The sequence below is a fragment of the Neolamprologus brichardi genome, chromosome 12, assembly GCF_056152115.1.
Source record: "Neolamprologus brichardi isolate AB-2024 chromosome 12, ASM5615211v1, whole genome shotgun sequence".
NCBI classification, from domain to species: Eukaryota; Metazoa; Chordata; class Actinopteri; order Cichliformes; family Cichlidae; genus Neolamprologus; species Neolamprologus brichardi.
The window spans coordinates 7,852,206-7,876,104 of NC_142115.1; the positions used below are offsets into that span (position 1 = coordinate 7,852,206).

Below are 23,899 nucleotides of genomic sequence, written 5' to 3' on the forward strand. Positions count from 1 at the left end.
GACAAGCATGATGGTGCCAGTTTCTGCTTGGCCATTACTGCTGTAGCTTACGAGAAGTGAGAAAGGTGATCAGTGGGTGGAAACTGGTCCTATTCTCCTACTAATTCACGCAAAAGAATGGGCCACTGGTATTTAGGGCACTCTGATTTCAGTCCCCAATGCTTGAGGTCATCAGTAGATAGACTACATAATGTCTGTTTTCTTTGGTTTATCTGCTAGATCAACACATCTCTGCTTCACTATCATTCATGCTCTACTGTAGCAGGGTTTGCACTGCCTTTTATTGCTGATAACATTAAATAACAAGAAGCACTCAGAGCGAACCTCTGCCAAAGCAGCTCACTTTCTGGACACTGTTTACTTTTAATGGAATAATGCTGTAATTTTTTATATATTCATTCTGTTTTGTTTGTCATTTTTAAACATACTTCAAGAAATGATCTGAATAGATCTGAAAAATATAAATATAATTGCAAACTGAACACGTAGGAACATGTGGCACCCTACAGTACTACTCTAATACTCTTGGAAAGACCCATTCAGCTAGCTCCTGATAGCATCACCTTCAACCACCAACAGCCAGATGCATCTTATACAAACTCCTGGAAGTTTCTGTTGTGATTTGGCTACCCTTTTAATACCTGGTTATCAAATATTAATGGTGTCATCAATGAAGTGTACTACACAAACAAGGAGATTATCTACTAATTGGAAAATTGTCTCTCGAAGGCCTGCTACATTTTGTAGACTGCAACTGTTTTAAGCAAAGTACGATTAATAGGAAGTGGAATGGCTCTCTGCATGTTGCCTATGGCCCAGGTGACATTGCAATGCGCTGTACTGTGCTTGAAGGACATTCTCTCTGCAGCTCTCACCTCCCATTTGCTGTCCTGGGTTCTCCTCTTGAGCTGGATGTTCCAGTTCTCGGCGTCCACCTCTGCACAGTGGGCGATGGTCATGGCCACCGGGCAGAAGAGATCCAGGCCAGGAGGTCCGTATGTTACTTCTGGGCCCAGGAGGATTTCACAGCTGTCCAGTGTTTGGACACTAAAAACACACAGAGCGTAAATGCAAATCTTATTAGGTGATACGAGGAAATATGTTACAGTACTGCAGACAACAGACACTGCCTGTGTTCACACGTGGAGACACGTCAGCAGAATGGATGCCTCGGCTCTCGTATAATTGTACCTTTTGATGCCTGGACTCGCTGTGCGTCATAAATGCATTTACTGCAGCTATGAGCTGCTTGCACAGCTGTCTTTGAAGCAATCTGTGCAACAAAATGCCTTTTTGCAAGACTGAAAAACAGCTGGTAGCAAGGTGAAATGCTCCATTCACTTCTTTACCTATATTTTTTGAAGCTCCATATTTATGATAAAAAAAAGATGGGGCAGCTTCACTGCTATCCACTGCTTTCCATTATATTTGAAAGCATTGTTAAGACTCCTTGCTGTGCTCTTTATGACTGTCCATATTTAACACATTCTATTTAGTAGAGTCATCATATGTGCATAACATCTCTCTTTGCACTTGTGCTTCTGCTGCTGCAAGCAAACCAACAAACTGAGCTTATGAAAAGGGGTGGACTGCCAACAAAACATGCCTGCAGGCAGGTACTTCCAAGTTTGAATGGCCATGAGTGAAAATGCTGGACTTTTGCTCCCCAAGTTCAAGTTATTGCCACACAGCCAGGCTGCTGGAATTAGTTCAAGCACAGGTGAAAAACTCTTGCCGGCGACTTGGAGTTCGCTCATTAAAAGCAGCTTACAACAAACAGGTCCTGCCAGTGGACGGTGGTGGCAGCAGCAACTCTGGTTGAGCTTCTGAGAAAGAGGGCAGGCAGATCATGACACAGGAGAGGAACACCTCAACAAAGCTCTTTAATCAGTCATCAGGTCAGAGAGATATATGAGAGGCTTGGTTTGTTAGGACTTCTTCCTTTGAAAGAGGCACACACTAAAGCAGCAGCTTTAGTGTATGAGACACCTCTACAGCACAGAGGAATGCCGTATGTTGTGTTAGTGCCATTAATTTACTACAACTTGTGTCTTAGATTTGTATTTTTCACCATCATTTTCTGATATCACGCTTGTAATACATCGCAGTTTGACATTTCTTCCACTATAACGAATTACAGTGAAGGAAGGAAGACATTCACTAGCGACTACAGCTAGAAATCCACAACACAGCAACAGATTGACTCAGCAGTTCATGATTCAAGAAATTGACAGTTTATTTACACAACTGGCATCTATTTTTGTACTAAAGTAGAGGGTTTCCTTTGTTTGTACCGGTACTTTGTAGATAACTTGATTGGATTTTTTCTATCTAGCTTTATATAAAACTTTCACCTATTACAAAAATAGAATAGAAAATCTATATCAAAAGAATAGATTTTAATTTAAAATGACATGAACTATCCCTGTTTAACACTAGCCACACCCGTAAGTGCTGCACCCTGATGAATGCATTAAACAACAAAAAGAATGCACTACTAACTACCAGGCACCAGGCTGGTAATGTGTGTGTCACAAACAGGAGAAGTGTGCAAATCCAAAGACTTGAACAGCAGTCAGAAAAGATCTGGTCAGAAAACCCAGTGCAAACCCCTCAACATAAAGCTAAGATTTGGGATATTTATGTGCACCTCACTATGTATATTAGTAAGTAAGTAAGTAAAATTTATTTATATAGCACTTTTCGATAAAAATCACAAAGTGCTTTACAACAAAGAAAATGAAAAATGAAAAGAATGAAATATAACAAATAACAACGTAAAACAGTAAAATACAACATAAAAACAACAAATTAATTAAAAGCTTAACTATATAAAAATGACTTCAGCTGCTTTTTAAAAGAATCAATGGAGTCTGTACAGCGTAAAACCAGTGGGAGAGACTTCCACAACCTTGGTGCCACTGCCTGAAAGGCACGATCACCACGAGTTTTAAATCGAGTGCGTGGGGCCACCACCAGTCTCTGACATGATGACCTTTGAGCTCGGGAAGAGGAATGCGGTTTCAGCAGGTCAGAGATGTACTGGGGAGCTTGACCATGTAGGGCCCTAAAGGTTAAAACTTGAATTTTAAAATTAAACCTAAAATTTACAGGCAACCAGTGAAGGAAGGCCAAAACTGGAGTGATATGAGATCTTCTCTTGTTAAGAGTCGTGCTGCAGCATTCTGCACAGTCTGAAGACGATTTAAAGCTGATTTGTTAAAACAAGTAAAAAGACCATTGCAGTAGTCAAAACGTGAAGAAATAAAAGCATGAATAATCATCTCAAGTTCATGGTTTGACACCATTAGTCTGAGTTTTGAAATATTTCTTAAAGGATAAAAACAGTTCTGGACCAGTCGTTTGGAATGTCCCTCAAGAAACATCGAGCTGTCAAATATGACACGAGGTTTCTAAGGCTCGATTTTACATAAGGGTCTAAGAAGCTGATATGCTGCCCTATCTGGAATCATATGGTCAGGAGCAATAATTAAAGTTTCTGTTTTATCAGATCATATTATACATTATATAATATAATATATACATATTATACATTTCTAACAATATTTCTAACAATTGTATAATATTAAGAATTATTTTTATAGCATTAAAATAAATGACACAGTGAACAAAAAAAATCAATCTGAAACTCCCCTTTCCCCCCCAACTGGTTCGGCAGATGGCCGCGCCCCTCCCTGAGCCTGGTTCTGCCGGAGGTTTCTTCCTGTTAAAAGGAAGTTTTTCATTCCCCACTGTCACCAAAGCGCTTGCTTATAAGGGGTTGTATGACTGTTGGGATTTTTTCAGTTTTTTGTGTTGTAGGGTCTTGACCTTACAATATCAAGTTAGGAAAAAAGATCTGATAGATAACCTCGAGCAAGCCCATACAAACACTAAGCAATAATAATCAATAAATCATTCCTAAAGATGAAATCTATTCACAGGTAATGTTAGCTCTTAATTCAGATTTTTTGGACCATCAAATTATTACACAACCATTCGTATGCCTTTTTAAAGTGTCTTAAGTGATTCAGACAACATCAACTTTTTCAACTTTAGCCTTGATAAATTTATTACAATGTCACTGCCAACATACACAATGCACATGTGTATATGTCATGGTCCTGGGTCGGTGACCCAGCGCTTTGAGTTTGTGATTATTATTTTCTAGTTTATTCTGATTTTGTATTGGTTGTTGGGGTTTGGTTGTAGTGTTTATTTTCCCTACCTGTGTCTCCCTCTGTGCTCTGTACAGGTCCCTGAGTTTTGTGTTGTAAAACAGTCTGTGTGTTTCCTGTTTTACTTTGTAGGTCTGTGTCTCGTTATGCCCATTAGTTCCAGCTGTGTCCCCTCCTGTGTGCCATTTCCTGATTACCTGGTGTATGTATTTATAGTTGGTGTCTGCCTGTGCTTCTCGTCACGTCGTCTGTGTTTCTAGGTATTCTGTGTTTCTCTGTGAACCTCCCGTGTAGTCTACATTATTCCATGTTTCTTCGTGTCTCTCCGCTCCTCGCTCCATGTCCTCCGTTTTGTATTAGTTTTCCCAGTTTAGGTTTATGTTCGGTTCTGCCCACACCTTGGTTTTGTGCACTGTAAATAAAACCCACTTGCACCTCCGCCATTGTCTGCTATTGGATCCTCCTTTCTCACCCTCCACACGACTGCCGCCCCAGCCGTGACAGTATATTGGCAAAACCAACATACACATGTGCATACACACTATTTCTAAACAGTCAATTTTATGATTAGGTCTTTATATTTCACTATCAATCATTCGCTCTACATTTTTTAAAAATCAGCCAATCGCACCTATTGAAAGGATTAGCCCAGCAAAATGTCTCAACATCGCCTCACAAAGCTTTCAGTCCGCTACGTGCTCACAGCTGTTCTGACACTTTTCCTAAATCACACTGAATTTTCTTTTTTTCTCAGAATGTTTGTGGATATGAGCCTTGCAGTGGAGTGCCGGGGGAACAAGATGCAACTACATTTTGTTAAGCTCTGCTTTGACCGCTGCTTTTTTTCCCACAGGGTCATAAACATGTTTGACAGCGAGGCTTGGTGCTTTTATGCCTGTTTGTCTGATGACCCCCTTTCAGTGTGCTGCTCCCGAAAAGCAGAGTTCACAATGAGATTAAAAGTTGGCGCCTGGCATTGAGTGACTGGTTCCTCTTTGTGTTCTGTATGGTTTGATCTTATTTAATATTTCTTTTAGCATTCATCCGGCAACCTGCTGAGACTTCCTGTCAAGAATAATGTTTATGTGCTACATAATTATTTGCTGAATTAAGCAATAGCGGCAGAACTTTCACAAAGTTCACGGTCCTTTCCTTCTAAGCATTGCTGTGGGAAATTAGCTGTCCATAAAAGTGATATCAAACACAAACACTGCTACACTTCCGATATGACAAGCAGTCAGATTTGGTTGGATGAGTGTGTAAACAAGCTGGCAAGGTCAGCTTCAACAAATATATTTGGAGAAAACTTGTGTGCACCCACTTAAAGCAACCACAGTACCTGAAGCTCCCTTTTGATAAATAACATATATTAGTTTTATATTACAGGATTTCCAAACTTTTACTTTTGCACCTTAATAAAGACTGATTTGAATGTGACATTCATATATTGTACACACACAGGAGTGAAAATCTTTGTCCTGCAGAAATAACTTTTGTATTTATTAGCCATTTGTATTTATTCTGATTCCACTTCCACTGAAAATATGACTGAACATTGTTAGTCTTACAACATTTGCATAATTCTGATACTTTTTTCCAATGCAGATTTTGCATTTTAAGATTTAAACAGGCAGATTGATGCCAATGATTTTTGAGCTATGAGTCTTTTTGCATAATCATCTGAGCCAGTGGTTCACAAACCTGTAATCTAACATATGCGAGGCGCAGATGCTTCTGTTTTAATTGTGTTATCTTTAATTTTTTAGATACTGACAGCTGAAGACAAACTGGAAGGTAGACACAGGGAAGGAACAACAAACAGCAAAAACTTACTGTAAAGGTCCTGGTATGGTAATACATACACACAGTTTCAGAAATTAATACCTTATATTTTTGGATCGATTCATTAATATTGCAGCTGGAGATGATTGAGAGATTGAATTTAATTACTTACTACTGGGAAGCATAAATGTACAATACACTTGTAGATTTAGATTTTATTATCTGCAAAAGAAGAACTGACTATAGCTTTAAGCTAAAGGTGTAATATTTGCATCCAAAATATTGTGGAGCAGAAGTATAAAGTTGTATAACATAGATACACACTTGTCAAAAAATTAAAGAAACTCTTAGAAAACACATTCTCATGATCTCAAAGGAAAAAAACAATGTAACTGTCTATACTGGGTAATATGCTACGGATGAAAGGATGGCTCATCACTTCATGGAAATGAAAATGATCAACCCACAGAGGACTGACTTCAAAGACACACAAAAATCAAAGGTATCTATTCCTTTGTCCTCCAGGAACTGTTTGCTTACTCTCACCACATGAGGCCGGACAGTCATGCACCAGGAGGAAGCCAGAACCCACTGCACCAGTGATGGGTCTGACAGTGGGTCCAAGGATCTCATCCCTAAACTTAATGGCATTCAGGGTGCCGTTGCCTAGCCTGTAGAGGTCTGTGTGTCCCTTCTTGGATATCTCTCTCTAGGCCATCACTTACATCACTGAATCATGTTAGAGGCAGCATAACATTCTCTATGGCATCTCTAGACCCTTTCACATCTGTCACTTGTGCTCATGGTGAACCTGCTCTCATCTGTGAAAAGCACAAGGTGCCAGTGGTGGACCTGCTAATTCAGATATCGTAAGACAAATGCCAATTGCGCTCTTGAAACGCAGATGGCTGGAACTTCAGTCAGTTTGTTTTTTTTTACTTCTGCAGTAAAACATCTCCCTATGTACAGTTTTTGTCAAGCCGGCTTATATTTGTGATGCAACTGTGTGTGGTCGCCTGAGGATGATCTCTAATAACTTGGTGGAGATTTCTTCCACAGGCCAAACAGTTACAGCGTTGAACACTTAAGAGTCTGAACACTTTTATGGCGAGTTAACAATTCACAATAAGAATTACTGCCATTAGAAGTAACTACTTAAGTACTTCATTACTGTAATGACTGTACTTCCTTATACTCCTTATCCTTATTTTGAATACAGGCTTGTTACTTTATGTTCAGTGGTATCACTGGCACTCGTTCCAGCCCACTTTAACGTTGCAAGTTGTAGCCTCGGTACTTAGACTAGAGAAGAGGAGCGAGCATAAAGGAGGTAATGTTTTTTTTAACTGTCAGTTAATTTCAAATACAAAATTTGTATCAGCTCAACAAACATCAGCAAACACAAACTGTGTGAGGTTTGTTGCACAGTGTGTAGCTAGCTAAAGGTCCAGCTGCCATAAAAAAGACAGGACAAGAGAGGAAGAAGAGAATTATTTAACTGCTCAGTGAAGCTTGATAAACTACAAATTTGACAGCTACATGTAATGTGATCATTTTTAATCACATATAAGATCTGTATATGATGTGTTTCGATAAATTATGCATTTTCATATTGTGAAACGTCCTGCAAAACAAACTTAAGTTATTCAAACGTTGCTTGAAAATAGTTTGTACGAGATAAAGAGGTTAGCTTGTGGTACTGTGGTGTTGTTTTGACCAACTTTATGCTGTCTAGTATGGAGACAATACACACTATACTGTTACTGTATACTGCATTCTGATTTGTTCTTATTTAAAATCACTTGCCAGTATTTCCAAGTTAAGGATACCAAAGGATACACTCTTTGTCATTTGCAATGCCAGATATTGGAATTTTGTTGTATATCTGTATTTTAATACAGTCTTACTCATCCAGACAAGTTCAAGAAACTTCGAACTGCAACGTGCAGGGAACAGCAATTATTGGGCCAGCAGACACGCAGTCAGATACTGATTTAGGGAACACTTATTTTGCTTTTGCTCTGCCTTCAGTTGGCAGTTGGTGTTTTTAATATCGCTCCATCATGTTCATTTAGTTGTGGGAAGCCAAAATACACCATCAAGATTAAAACTGGCCCTATATATACATGTACAAGAGATGGCTAACTGTAGTGGATGATTGCACTGAAATGCGCTTGGGTAACTTGGAATATTGTTTGCAAACTATTTTTGTCTGGATTTCAGCAGTTAACTTATTAGAACCAGTAGAAATTGAAGCTGAAATTACAAAGATGTGATTGAAGGTGTAATAAGGCAGAAATGTACGAGACATTTCATATTCCATGAATAATACCGTCCAAATTCTTACCAGCTAATAAAAGTCATATCTACACACCACATCTACTATTTTTTCTTTCTCACTGTCTCACTCCTTTTATTCTGTGCAGGCCTGAAATTGCTCATTACTTTTCTGTTCAAAAGACTGAAAGTTGACTCATGTTGCTGAGCAGCCCGCTGGATACAGCATGCCACCAACACCATAGCAGTTAGGGGTGTGTTTCCCACAGAGAGCAGCCATGCTACTTGCTGTGCTGCTGCTAGATGAAAGCATGCTTTTAAATGGCATGTGATTTACCCAGAACAACTGCCTGTTTACTTGCAATATCATGTTCATACAGCCATAATTGTCTTAACAGCCTCCAAAATGATACTTCAACTTTATTTATGTCTTCTCCCACCTCCACCTGCTGGAAACTTTTCTGACTTTTTCATAAGTGATGTGTTATGTAAGCTCCTCTGCCATTACAGCAGCTTATCAGAATTAAAAGCAGATTCTGTCTGTTGGAACAGCTTCACAGTGAATGCTCTTTCTGGGTGCTGACATCTACTCCAGACTTCCCAATTACTGCTTCAGCATCCGCCCTGGTAAGGAAGGGTGAGGTATTCTGATTTTGTCTGCTTATCAGGCCGGGTGCTATCTCATTGCACAACCCTCTGCCCCATGTCTGTTAGCTCAGCCAGTTTTTCAGTTATGTCAACAGCAGTCCGACTCTTTACTAGCCCTGAGAGAGCTCTTGGCCCATCAGCCAACAGCACTGAGCCTGATCACACATTTAATGCAAAGTGCAGGGAACGAGCAGATTACCTGCTCCTTAAGTAGCCTGCAGCTCAGGCCCCAGATTCCTACAGCAGCCTGAAGGGCCTGAGGCTAGCAGTCTCTTTTCTCAATTCCACTTGTCATCACGATGAAGGGCCCTATACGGCAGCTTCTTGAGCGCCTAGAGGAGGTGCATTATTTAAAGTGAGCAGTGATTCACTCCTTGGGGACCCCAGGAGCCGCGCAAAGTGGCAGACTGGGTCGGGGGTGGTGACGGCAGACTTAATAAATGCACACATTAGCACACTCCATTAGCTTCACCTCTATTTGCTTGTAGTCTCCCACCTGTTTGTCCCACTGTGCTTTTGTCCATTTTAAGTTAATGCAGGCACCTTATGCGGTGTACGGATATATTAATCAAACAGGCTCCTTTAGGAGACTTTTAGCTTTAACCAACCTTTTAACTCTGCAAAATCTCTAATGCAACGTAACATGAAAACAGCATTGTGAAAGCTACAGTAGCTGATTGACATAAATGTTCTGGAGAGCATTAACAATAACTTGAATCACCAATTTGTGCAAAGAGTAAAAAAAAAAAAAAAAAAAAAAAAAAGCACCATTTGTAACGCTATTACAATTGCTATTCAACTAACTTTGAGACCACTTCATCTTTAGTCCCAGGACCTTGGTGCACTGCAATCCACTTGACTGGGAAAACGAGAGCAAGCAAAAAGGCTAATCACTTGAAACAACTCAACATGCTATTTGGTCACTTATCACTGAGAGCACTGCTCAGATTGCTAAAAATAACACAAAATTACCGTAACTATTGAAATAAATGTTTAAAACACTTGGGAAGCTAGCATACAAACATTGGTATGTTTTGCTAAGGTTGAAGCACTATTTCTGTTGCTTTTGTACAGCAGATAAAATGATCTTTGCTTCTAATTCCTGTTGTAATGTTTGTGATGTTTGTAATGTCTCTGTGCCCTTTGTGTTCCCCCCGGGCTACACTTTAGTTACTTCCTACTTTATTCTGAAGGTTAATTCCTCATGTGGCTTTCTGTGGTTTTACTTTCCTCGTTTTTTCTTCTTCCTGCTTTTGTTGTTCTCTTGATCGAGGCTACATGTGCCTTTTCACGTTAGGGAAAACAGTGGTTGCTGATGCCCAAATTTATTACGACTGAAGGCAGTCGTAATAAAGATGTTTTTATTCAAAAACGTAGGTAAAGTCTGAAACCACTCGCAGTCAGTAACCATATTCAAAACAACTTTGGTGTGTCAAGATGTTAATAAACAGGGGTGCACGTAAGTGGTCCGCAGGTGCGCATTCGCTGTCAAAATAAAAGATGAGCACTAGATAAGAAGTTGCAACGAGCGTTTGCGTACATAAGATTTTCTGGAGGAGGACAGACATTTGTTTAGAACTCTTAAAGATGTCGAAGAAGCAAGCTCCTTTAAGCAATTACTTTGGTGTTCCTCCACCTCCAAAGAAATGTCAGAAGGAGTCCGAACCACAAAAGAAGCGCGTATTCTCGGAAAAGTGGTTGCAGGAGGTGAATGCACAGAGATGTGGTGCAGAATATGCCGTGAAAATCCCACTCTAGCGGACAGAAACAGTGCCTTTTATATGTACGCAAACCCGTGTTGCAACTTCTTATCTGGTGCGCGTCTTTTATTTTGACAGCGAATGCGCACCTGCGGACCACTTATGTGCACCCCTGTTAATAAAATTGCATTATGATGGAGCCAGTTTGCTGTAGTCTGACATCAGTTTGCAATGGCTTAGGTTGGAAGTTTAATGCAATCTGCTTATAGTAATATGGTGATTAGTTGTGATAATTTGTGAAAAATGCTGTTGCCATCTACATACACAGAAATTTATTTATCCATGTTCTTCCACTTATCCGATTTAAATGGGGGCTGTAATCTATCCCTGCTCCCATAGCTCGTCAGTCTGCTGAATGGCTAACGCAGAGAGACAAACAACCATTCACACTCACATGTGCAAGCATGATGTGACAATGTTGTTTTACTAATGGGATTAATGCTGAGCTCCGCATTGTTAAACACTCATGGTTAATAGAGAAACAAAGCACAAACCATTAGACTTAAGTTATTAATATACTCTAGTACTGAATGATAATATTAAATATTAGGCTCATTAGGTTCAGCATCAGAACAGGCAGGACAGATCTCATCTTCCTCATCAAACTGCAGATTTCCTCATCTATGTTTGAGCCTAACATTTCAAATGAAGATGGATCTCTGCCCTGAGGAAGACAAGACATTTTTTCTAAAGTGTAATGTCACCTTGGTGGGGACAGTGGGATTTGTGAGCCCTGAACCGAAACCACGAACAATGTGTTCATCCAGAACACTGTGCAGTGGGATCTCCCAACCACGACTGGACCTGCTTAAAGCAGGTGCTAAAAAGGCTCTCCATCCTGATAAACAGATCAGTTTGGACAGCCAGAGTGGAAGCAGCCCAGATTTTAACCAGAGGGCCAGGCATCCAAGCAGGAAGTCGTGTCACACCTATGCACTGGTGCACTGACAGCTATGTATAACAGATAATCAGTTTTTAGCCCTCAAACTCTATAAAACCGATCCTGCAATTTATTCTGTGAGTGCTGCTGGGTCTGTTCGTGGGATTTATGAATTAAAAACTTATAAACAATATACTAAACCAGACCCCGAATGTTCACCTGGGCCTCTTTCATAAAGCACATCTGCGGAATATAATTTCATCAGAAAAAGTAATTTTCCTACGAGAACAAAGCTGCTTCTGCCTCAGTAGGTTGAAGGATTTATCTTACAATACAAAGTGCTCATAAAACCTTGAAGGCAAAAGCGAATATGTCTGACCTAAGCAAAACCGCGACTTCAGAAGATTTAGATGAGCCTTTGAAAAGCTTCAAGAAAATAGCTTTAATAGGACTGCGAGTGTGTGGAGAAGTAGGTTGGAGGGGGGTTGGGTGCAAGACACTGTAGTGGGAAAGAGTAGGATACAATTCTGTGTCCACTGGCCTGCTACGACACAGACGGTGATTAACAGATGGCGAGATGACAAAGTTAACAGACCACCAGAAGAAAAATGTCTGTCAACAGTAAATATCTTTCAGTGCATGAGGAGCAAGGGGAAAAAATAAAGACATGAAAAGCATGGCTGTGGCTGAAACAAAACACTGTCATGTTGGAGCCTGACATATTTGCTGAAAGTTTCAAAGGTAGAAAAGATGGTGGGAGAAAGTAAACACTTTCTGCTAGCAGGTAGGGATCTAAAGGAGGGGATGAAGGCAGCTCTACACCAAAAGGATTTACACCTGTAAGGACTTTCAAAGACCCCATGGAGCATGCTATACAGTTGTCACAGAACCTAGGAAAGAGTGCTACCAACATACAAACATACAAAGCTAATTATCCATTTGCTTTTCCTCCTGGTCATGCCTGAGGTAGTAAAAATAATAATGGGTAATTACTGACCTAAATAAAGGCTATATTTGCCTAAATCAAGTACACACTATCATTCCACCAAATTAGAATACTGTTTTTCTAGATAAAGTCATTTGATGGGAGTGCTCATCCCGCCCCCCTCCCCGAGCCTGGTTTCTTCCTGTTAAAAGGGAGTTTTTCCTTCCCGCTGTCATCAAGTGCTCATAGCGGGTCATTTAATTGTATTATTGTATATGATATAAAGCACTCTGAGGCAACTATTGTTATGATTTAGTGCTACATAAATAAAAGTAAACCAAGATGTATTGTGTTGGTGAAGTAACACTACATCAACACTTTTTGAAGTGTTGCCTCTATAAAAACATATCTGAGCCCAAGAGAGTAATGCACATGTGTTAATAAGTTAAGATCTCTCATAGAGGTCTATGATTGAGTCACTTTTATTGTCTCTTTTAATCAATTATCTATTTAATGAATGTCAAAATATTAATTTTTAAATGCAACCGGACAAAACAGTCATCTTTACTCTTGAAAAATAGGTTTTGCATGGACTTACTCTCCTTCCTTTAAATTACTTTATGAAGCAAAGGCCAGATAGCGACATTGGCACAGCAGATCTGTGATCATTTTTAACTTACCATGATTCATAATTTATCTTTACTATGTATCAATTTATATTGCACATGTGTCATTTATATTTTACATAGTTTCTACCTGTCTGGTGACTATGGATGTAAAAAAGTTTTCCTAAACTCTATCATGATTCTGTGTTTGCAGGACTTCTTAAAAATCTCCGAGGTTGAGAGGTTTCCATGTATTGTGTATAATTGTGTAACTCTATAGAGGACAAAGAAGAGCTGTGCTGAATTTTTAACATCAGTATAAAACATGTAATGGAAAATTGAGTGACTGCTTTGAAAATCAACCTCAAATACAGAAAATCTGCATCGTGACAGGCATAACTCACTCTTTCCACCCACTTATTATGTCAGTGGCTCCCATCAAGGCGAGCTACGTCCCTGTGATTTTGTAGGTTCTATTCTCTTTTGCTACTTTGTTCAAGTGGAGTCATGTGAATAAACAGTGACACTTCACAGGAAACTAGAAACCCTTGTGAATCTCCACAGGGAAGACCGTGCAAACTTCCGCCCTGGAGACAGCTCAGTCCATCTGAGGGTCATTACCTAGCCGTGATCAGAATGCATAATGTACGTGCTGCCAAGATGAAAGGCCCCGAGAGAAATATGTGCCTTCTATTCTGTCGTGCATGTCCATCAGCACAACCAAGCTCCGTTCATCACTGCATTCATCATCGTTTAAACAAGCTTCCCGGGTCGTGACTCTCTCCCAGAGCGCCACATTGTTGACACCGAGTGGAGTACATAACTACATATTGACTCTCAGAGTGACGAGGACGGGAAAGGCATTGGAGGATTGGACGTTTGACTTTGCTTCTTATCAGTCAGTTATCTAAATAGAGGACTCCATTGCGAAGTCCCCCCTGGGTCGTGTGGTGTAAACTTGAGTTTCTCCACAGCTGCTAGGACATCAAAGCCCACACTACCACCTGTGAGGGGCTTCTGGAAATGAACACCCATATCGAGAGACCAAGAGGGCTTCTAAAGAGAGAGGGAGATAGGCCCATCTGTCACATAGCCTGAGGGTAAACACACATGGACGCAGAGATGGCTTTGGGGAGGGTCACACACATTACCTTCTGTACAAGCTTTACAAGTGGTTGCCAATATATTCATTTGTTCATTTTTGATGGCTTTGTAACACGCCTTTATGATCACTATCATTGCTACAACTACTAACACTAGCAAGCCTGATTACCAAGTTGCATCCTTACTAATTAGTACTAAGCAGCTGATTAATTAACTGGTGAGTTATTACTCACCAAAACTGAGGCACAAATTGCGTCATCAGATAGTTCCAATAAAGATTCTCCATAAGGCCACCAACACCACTAACACAGCCAAGTTTAGCAACTTAAATTAGCAGAGGTGAAATGGATCAGCTACAGCTAGCTGCCCAAATGTTAATGCCTCAGAATTGTCCAAAAAGAGGAGGAAAGCATCCCTTATACAGTAGCTGTAGCTTTTCTGGAGCCTGAAATACTATCTAGAGGAAGCAAATGCATTATTTCCTGCTGGTCAAAAACTATACTAAGCAGCTGCTTTTGGAAATGAAAAAATGTGCTGAACTACTGAGCGGCAGTGATTGTAGCAAGGTCAAATGGTCGGTTTGTTAATGATCAGAGTGTCACAGCAAAAAACAAGCCATAATTAAGCAAAAGTTTCTTGATACATATCGTACCAATAATATGCTACTGACATTAATGCTATAGTCACTCAAGCGAAGTGACTATAGCATATAAATAGCGTTTGGAGAGGAACCAGGTCTGCCACCAGCCGCCATCAGTTGGTAATAAGGTGGAGTCTGTCTGTTTGCGATTGAATGGGGTTAAGTTGGCAGTTACAGTTGCATCTATGATAATAACGTGATTGACTGTGATAAATTAGCAAAGATTCCAAACTTTTTGTCATCTATAGATCCAGAAATTTACTGTAACAGCTTCCATGCAGAGTCCAGCCAGAAACTCATGGATCTGAAACAGAATTCAAGAAATTCCTCCAAAAACAGTTACATAGTTACTGCAGGATGGGAAAATGACACACCAGAATGCAACCAGCTGGCAACCAGTTGAGTCAAATCCTCTGTTGATTGACATAGATTGACTGCAATGTATTGCCATCTGTCTGCATTTACAAATTAGGCAATTATTTACAATCCTTGGCCAATCTGTCTGAGACTGACGCCAAGCTGCAGTCAGTCAGTGCGGGGCTACAACTGGTTTGAGACAGGTTGCTTTTCCATCTATTGATTCTTTATTGCCTTACTTGACTTCTTCTTGACATGACTTCTTTATAGTTTTTCAAGCTCCTAACATAAAAAATGATTAACAGCAATTGATAAGCTTAGAGGCCTATAGCTAAGGTACATTAGCTAACATTAAAATGATAGTTAGCTAATGTGTTTAGCCAATGAATGGCATTGAACTGGCATTTCTTATTTTGTCTGACATTTAATTTATTTTGGATTTTGTCACATATATTTTACTTGAGAGCAAACCATTCATCAAAGACAATTTTCAAAGACAGAGGTAAATCACTAATTTCAACAAAAGTAAACTCTCCTTTTGATTAGTGCCTCCATTTTTTTTTAGATGTTCTCCTACCTTCTTTTCCATCAGTGCAGGCGTTTGTTTTTGCATTCTGCAGTTCACAATCAAAACCTGCAAATCAAAAGCTTTTGATTGCATTACCGGTAAAAAATAATTACAGCTTTCCTGATGAATGGTTTTTCAGGAAACTTTTTTTTTTGCATCTTGCTTTCCATATGTAATTTACAGGAGATACAGGGTCAAGCATTAATGGTTCAGCAGCTCAATCATCCATTATTAATCAGTAATAAAACAAAGTTCCTCCAGAACAGTTTTATATCCTGACTACTATAAACCATGATGGAAAAAAGGAGTCTGATGTGTAATATCTTGTGAAGGCTCCTTTCATTATCAATCAATTTTTTTAGCCTAAGAAGAGTATCTGTAGTCTTTGTTTGATACAAGATTTGTCAGCCAGCCGCCTCAGACACATCATAAACAATTTCTCATTTTGGCTCTAAAAGGCTGTGTGAATAGTATGAAAGACAGCACAAGCATATGTGTGTTACACTCAGACTGTCTTGCTATCCTCTTACAATGTAGCTTGCCATCACCAGTGTGTGAATGTGTGAATGGGTGGATGGCTGGATGTGTAAAGCGCTTTGGGGTCCTTAGGGACTAGTAAAGAGCTATACAAATACAAGCCATTTACCATTTACAATGTTTAGAGACAGTGACATGAAATCCTCCAACTGATCTTTAAAAAGCTTGATTTTTTTTTTAATTAATTATTTTTTTGTTTTGGTTGAAATTTCATACTTGGAAGACTAGAAGCTAAACTCAACACAGACAACAGGCAGTAAGAAAACATATTTCTCTGAGTCAGAAAGCCTAAATCGAATTCCTTCATCCCACAATGACAGAGCGCTGATACTGCAGCTGCAAACAAAGTAACAGAAGATTGTAAATAATTAGAGCAAAGCTCGACAGCGAGGACAGGTGATGGAGAGTCAGGGCAGATGGATGATAAGATAGAGAGAGAGTGACAGGCAGATAGATGCTTCAAATGATATTTAGGTAAACTGTGGCCTCACCTTGCTTCTCCCTGATTGATCACCATGTACATCTCCCAGGACATATTTTCAGCCACGGATCCATGAGGCACCAGGAGGCTGACCCCTGAAACACACAAACACACACACACACACACATTTGTGTCAGCAGCAACTCCTCCAGCAGCCTGACAGCATAGGGCAAAATAAGAGCATGTCATACATGCTGGGGTTATGTAGATATTCATGAGCGCTTCAGTTCACCTCAAAGAAAAGAGTGACCTAGACTTGGGCTTCTAAGTGTTATAATATTCATGCTGATTTTCAATGGGAGTACAATAAAAAATGGCTCATTTTGGCATATCTAAACAGTGTTCACATATCATGAGCAAATGAAGACATAAATACTACTTTTCTATAGGGTTAGCTATAAGACAGCCAAGAGTATTTCGGGAGGACTCGGTGAAGCACTGGCATTTGTGGATTTCTGATTCTTGACTGGTTGTTAGCAAAGATAGAAATAGATAGAAGATGTTACTGTACTTCAAACTTTTCATCCATTTAGCACTATATAGATGAGCTTGAATTGAAAAACACTGGTTGGATTGAATTATTTAAATTTCATCCCAGCCTGGTAAAATATTTCTATATTTAGACAAAGAATCTGCTTGGTGGAGATCAAGATGCTTTTTACTGTCATGGTTCAATGGGAAAAAGTTTCAGTGAGCAGACCACAGTGACAAAAATGAATTTTATTAACCTTATGTCTTTTATTTTTATTATTATTTTTTATTTTTGCTTTAGTGCAAATATTTCCAAGCGGCTGCAGTTTAAGGTTTGCAGTCAACTACATATGTTGTCTGGTACCAAGCCACATGGTCTATTTTACACTGCTATGTATTGGAGAGTTCAGATATAAGACGTCACAGAGTTCATTACAAAGTTCTGGTCACAATGGAATTTTAAACTGAAATTTGGAGGTGAAACCATTCTCTCTGCCAATAATTGACTTTCCTTGTGTGGGTGCAATCATTTCCGTTCCAAGTCCCACTGAAACTACATCTGTAAATTTGCCCTGTTGGTAACCAGAAAGCATTTTTGACTTTGCTAGGCTTTGGGAAGATGTAGAGTCAGACAATTTAATATAAATGTAGCTTATTATCGCTAATTAGCTATATTGAAGCATTTACTTTTTATATAACCATCCTCCTGAGTATAAAGTGCTACACAACAGAGCAACAATTTCCATACTGATGAGGGGGAATCAATGACACAAATATGAACTTTAAATAAACTATGAAGTTATATCTTGTAAGCGAATGAGAAAAATAACAAATTAATGGGTTAGCAAACAAAGCTTGCAGAAAAAAGTGTATTAAGCAGGCAGAGCTGTGGGAGTTACTGTGACTAAGTTGCACTGGAGTTATTGATAGAATATTTGCATGCAGGTCTTTAACAGTCCCTACAAAATTATACAACATATATTTTTGCAAAAATCAGTTGGATTTTCTTATTTATTGATTTTTTTTTTTCAAAGAAGAAACAACAACTAATTAGTGTATTCAAGTAATCAAAATTTAGCCTGCAGTTATGTGTGACTGAGGCAAACAGGCACTGAGTACTATTTTAGTATTTCACTTCTGAATTTCAACCAATTAGCAAAAACATTTTATATATTTATTGGATATTTGTTGGTACAGATAATGTTAGTGAGGGAAACTCAAAAACAATGGAAAACATTTTATTGTTTACATGTAAGGTTTTTGGCATTTTATGCTTACATGAGACTACAATGAAGACTTACATAAGACTGCTATGGATGAGAAGCCGACAATGACTCTGATCATGTGCAAGATAAGTGAAGGTTTTAACTTAGCTTGTGTTGACACAGCATTCATGTTCATGCACACAGTTTCCAGCACAGTGGGGCTCATTTTAAACATGGCTACACCAGTCAGATGCTAAGGGTAGCAACTGATGTTTTTGTCATATGATTGTACGCTCTTTAAACTACACTTTTTTCCCCTTCAGCCACAAAACTGGTTAAAAAAATACCTTTGACCCAAGTCTGTTAAAAAAAAAATTAACCAAGCATGTAATTCAGCCTCTTATGACCAAACAAAGTAAGAAGCTACTTCTGGCTGCTCTCTCATTTCAGTGTGTGGCTCTGCTTTTTTGATGTAAAAGTCCAGACCATTCTTTGCAACTGCATTTTCTTTTCTTTTTTCTTTTTTGATGACCTATAGTGATGATGGAAAAGTTACTTTAACAACAGCAAAAAAAAACCCCAATATAAACAATTAAAGAAAAAAAATCACTTCACATTACATTGTGAAAACCCATCAGCTTGGATTTTCCTGATTTTTTTTAATCTTAGGATAATTTGCTGGAACGTCCACGATGTGTTAACATGCACCTGACAGGTCCAGACCAAAAAACTCCAAAACTACTGCCTATATAAAGGTGCTCAGCCTTGCTGATGATAAAGCTAATCAAATGTATATGATCAGCAGCACCTGGTTGCAACATAATTTCATGACTATCAATCAATTTTTATTCAGTCAATCTTTATGTCCATAGAAACAAAACAAATCACATACAGTAACACAAGAGAAAAACAAATAAAAATACACCCAAATCACCTTCCTGCAACTATACCAGTGTCTCCACAATGAAGAGTGATAACGTGCGGTGCTAAACCTTGTATCTGCTTCATGTGCATGCAAATAGATTTATCAATGAGATGTGTTCATAAAACTTTAAATGTAGTGGCTCCAGCCGTTACAAACATTTCACTTGCACTGAGCCATCAGTTTATTCAGCAATAACTTCAAAGCCTCAATAAAAGCTACATGAAGTTTCCATAAACTTGTTTTCCTATAATTTGTCCAAAGGTCTTTCGTATACAGAGGTGTACATTATGTTCTAAATGAAGAAATGGTCTCTCTATCGACACATGCATTAAATTTATCTAAGATGTATGCACACTTCATCCAACATTTCCATTATCATCTGACATTTGATGTGAGACGTCCAAGATATCTGAACTTGTCACAGACAGTAAAATGATTATCTGACAATTTCAACTCTGGAAATCTTTGATATTTGTCCTTACTTGCTTCTGCAAATCTACAGTGCTCTTTTACAGACATGTAATAATGTAATGTAATGATATTGTATCTGATATCATGTTAAACGTCATACAGTAAGGAGAACGTATGTGAAAGAGCCGCTGGAGACCAGCACTGCTAAGACTAAAGACAACAAGATCATCTGTATACATAAAATGGATCAATAAAATACCATGCATCCCATAAAGGCTCTTAATTTCTTTGACAAATCATCAACATAAACATTGACAAGAATTGGGGACAAAATTCCTCCTTGTCTAACTCCATCACTAACTCCAACCAGGACAGAAATGCAACAGCTTGCAATGTCTGCTTGGCACCCCTCCTTGACTGAACTTAGCAAGTAACTTTATAATTTACACACCTAAACGCTTTGGAGGCATTGATAAAAACACATAAAAAGTGATGAATTCTGTCTTCTACATTGGTTTAAAGTTAAAAATCAGCGCCATGCTTGAGCCAGTTTCTATGGAGCCAGTTTCTTTCTAAAACTTTTGATGTTGTCTTCGCTAATAGTGTTGGCCTGTACTTATCAAGACTGCTGACTTTCCTAGCCTAATCCTTAATGATCGGCACTAACAGAACAGATAACACTGGGTCTGGCAACAAGCCATGGATCATGCAACCGGTAAAACAGATGGAAAGAAATGGATGCCAGCTTATTACTGGCATGTTTAAGATGTTCAGCAAAAATATGGTCTAACCACATGCTTTTTTATCTGGTAGCTCAAGCATTGCTTGATATACCTCATGTGCCATAATGACCATGCACAGAATAACATTTGCAAAATATATTGCTATTTATTTTTGTCGGTGAATCATGAAAATATCCACGTATGCGCTGAATATTAAGGGAAAAACAGAAATGTTAAAAAGCGCCTAAAGAGGTAAACATCATTTGTTAGGAAAGATCTAGGAATTGTGGGGAAAATATGAAGATGAGTGGCCAGTGGGTCACAATGAGTAAAACCTGTGTCTCGGTAAACAAAACTGACGTTTTTCAGTAAAATGTGTAGGAGGTTGTTATTCCTACATAATCTGAGTAAACACTGTTATTTTTTCCCCTTAGGTCTTAGTAGTCTAAGAGCTTAGCTGATCAGCCTGAATATACACAAATGGCTACAGAAAATAAGCGACTGAATCAATATGTGATTTAAGTTAAGCTGTAAACATTTCTTTCTTTTCACTCTGATCTCCCAGTCAGCTACACAACAGCTTTGAAGTAGCAAGTGGATTTTTTTTTTACAGCATGTCAAAAGATCAACACTGCCCGTCCTCTGTTGCTTCACACTATTCATCTGCAGCAGAGTGAATGGCAGAGCATTTACTCTGAAGTGTAGCGAGCATATAAAGGCCCTGCTTTACAAATAAAAGGTTCAGAGGAGCAGCGAGGGAGATGACAGATAGAGGGTTTTGGCAGCTTTATGGAAAGTGTGTATTTGTAATAACTTGGTCATGTCTGAAATGGGCATTCTTTAGAGTTTGTCTGTTTTTAATAAAGCTGCGTTTCACATGTTGGGGAGCTTGCGCTGGTGGTGACAAAGAAGGAAGAGTCAATTGCAACTGTCTTTCTTGAGTAGTTAAACCCCTTGCTGTAAGGGTTCTGATCACTCAGGTAAACAAAAATAAAAGAAATCTCACTTGCCAACAATGGTCATTAAAAGTGAAAGCTCTGCACTGTGGAAACACTGAAAAGCAGTTGTTTTTTTTTACTATACTGTGAAATTCATTTTGTGTATGGTTGAGACAAACTGGCTCCTTCATAGGTAGTCTGAAATTTTCAGCAAAATTATAATTCAAATACTCCTTTAATTATTGATTATTCTCATTAATTTTCGATCATTTTATATATTTTTCCATAGTATTACATTTGAATTTAACAGACAAATATTCGTGAAATTATGATACATTTCTGAATGTATTTTTACAATCTAAATATGCATATGTACAAAAAAAATATATTTAAAAAACAAGTAAATTGTGTTTCACTATATTTACAGTGATGTTATGTTATTTTACCTTTGACATGTAAAATCACAGTCTACTTATGTACATTTAATGATATTCTAGAAAGACAGTACAAAACTGTAAAATATACAGTAAGATACTTTGACATTACTATTTTTTGGAACAGTGTACCTACTCACCACTCCTCCACGGCCACTTCATGGCCCAAGTGCACTTCACTTTGTCTCAGCATCTCAACTTATCCCTCTTATGCGTTCTTTCTCTCTCTCTCTCTCAGACACATTTGCACCCTTGAAACATGATCTTGCAGAGCACCAGGTTTGTGATTTTTATGACTTAATTAGGGAAGCAGTGAGACACGATCTGCTCAGATGTTTGTAAATTACTTAATGTGACTTTTTCAGAGGCAGATGTAGATGAGGATGACTGGAGTTCTGTGATGTGGTGCAGACATTGATTACATAACATAGTACAACTGAACCACACCCAGGTCCACCAGATCCCAGTTCACTTAACTGCATCGTGGCACAGCACGGAATGATCACACTAGTCACACGTACTGGAGTGTGGGGGGTCTAATTTGTTTGGGCACGGTATGAATCATCTAGTGTTCGTATACACTTGCAGTGAAGTTCTCAGGTATTCTGGATGCATTTAATTGAGAGGCCACAGGCTAGGTAGATGTCTACTGTAAAGGGATGATCCCTCTTTCTAGGGAATTCTATGGGATTATTCAGCACTGGGATTCACAATATTTCAACAGAAAGAATGTCTCCTGCAGAGCAAGTTGTATTTCATGTTGTTTGTAATTGTATTGTTGTCAGTGAGTTTCTTCAAGACCATTTTAGACCCCTAACCACGAAATCATTGCCAGAAAAGTCAAATTATTTGAAAATGAAGTGTTTAGATTCATTTCACATTAATTAGCATATATGACTTTTAATTTGCATCATATTTGCTACATCCAATACAAATGTATTGTGCTATTTCTTCAGCTTTTGGTGCGGAAAAAAATCACACGAAATATGCAGAAGTCTCAAAAACTCACAAAAAATGTATATATCAAACATAATACACAAGGCTATAAGGGGCTGATGTGCTGAAAAGCTGAAAGCATCTCCTGATGTCTAGAAACATTGAAGCAAATCAAATGTCAAACATGCAAGAACACAGTGTCATAAATGTGGAACTTTGAAAAAATTCTGCTAAATGTCAAGACAAAGCCATTTTAACTACGCAATGAGGCTGACAGACAGCGAACGGTGAATGCAGCTAATAAAAAGGCTACACAGCTGTAGGATTTACACTTAGCTTCATTGCAAATGCTTCGTGGTTAACTTTTGTGTCCTTAACTGGGTAGGTTAAAGCTTCATCCACAAACACAGTAAGGTTTTCTGCCAAAAAATTCTGTGTAACTAAAATAATTTTGTACTTCTATCTGGAAAGAATTGCTTCTAATTAATCAGGTTCTATATTAGTTTTAAAAACAAATAAACAAACTCTAAGCTCTTCTAGCTACCAAAATAAATTGCTTTAGTATGATAGTAACTTGTGCAAATGCTAACACTATCTCAAATAATTCTGAGACTCATAGTTTTTGTTCATTTAGAAAGTTTAAACAATCAAAAGTACCTTTAAAGTGATTAAGAGTGCTTCCTTAAGCTTCATGGCCGCTGTGAAAGGATTTATTTCTTTGGTAGAAAATAGGTACAACTACTGAAAATGCTGAAAGTGGGGTTTGTGAATTATGCAGAGTAATTTAGGACATTGTTTTCAAAGACAGAATCAGCTGCACGGTCTTTCATTTCTAATGAAATTTTAATTAATTCTTCAAAGCTGCAAGTCCCCTGCTTTTGTGTGGGAGATGTAGTGTGAATCCACTCCTTCTAAATGGCTGAACAGATGTAAGGAACGTTGCTATTTTGGTTTGTATCACTAAGGTGACTGGAGAACTCCAGTAATCTGCAGTGAAGTGCTGCGTATGGCTGCCTGTTCAGTCTAATGAACAGCAGTCCCTGCACACACACCGTGCGAGTTCTGCTCTTGATAGCAAAGACTTCTCCACACAGACCTTCAGCCTGAAAGACGAC

General features: G+C 38.7%; 1 protein-coding gene across 3 annotated transcripts in view; it reads right to left on the bottom strand.

Annotated features, from left to right (window-relative positions):
• Window positions 1-23,899, bottom strand: part of unc5db (unc-5 netrin receptor Db) — a 276,678-nt gene that overhangs the window by 44,187 nt on the left and 208,592 nt on the right. For all 3 annotated transcript variants that reach the window (XM_006797542.3, XM_006797543.3, XM_006797541.3), the window contains 2 exons: window positions 16,753-16,837; window positions 876-1,047 (listed from right to left, as the gene is read on the bottom strand). In XM_006797542.3, coding sequence (XP_006797605.1) covers window positions 876-1,047; window positions 16,753-16,837 — 257 coding nt within the window. The remainder of the gene's footprint in view (window positions 1-875; window positions 1,048-16,752; window positions 16,838-23,899) is intronic.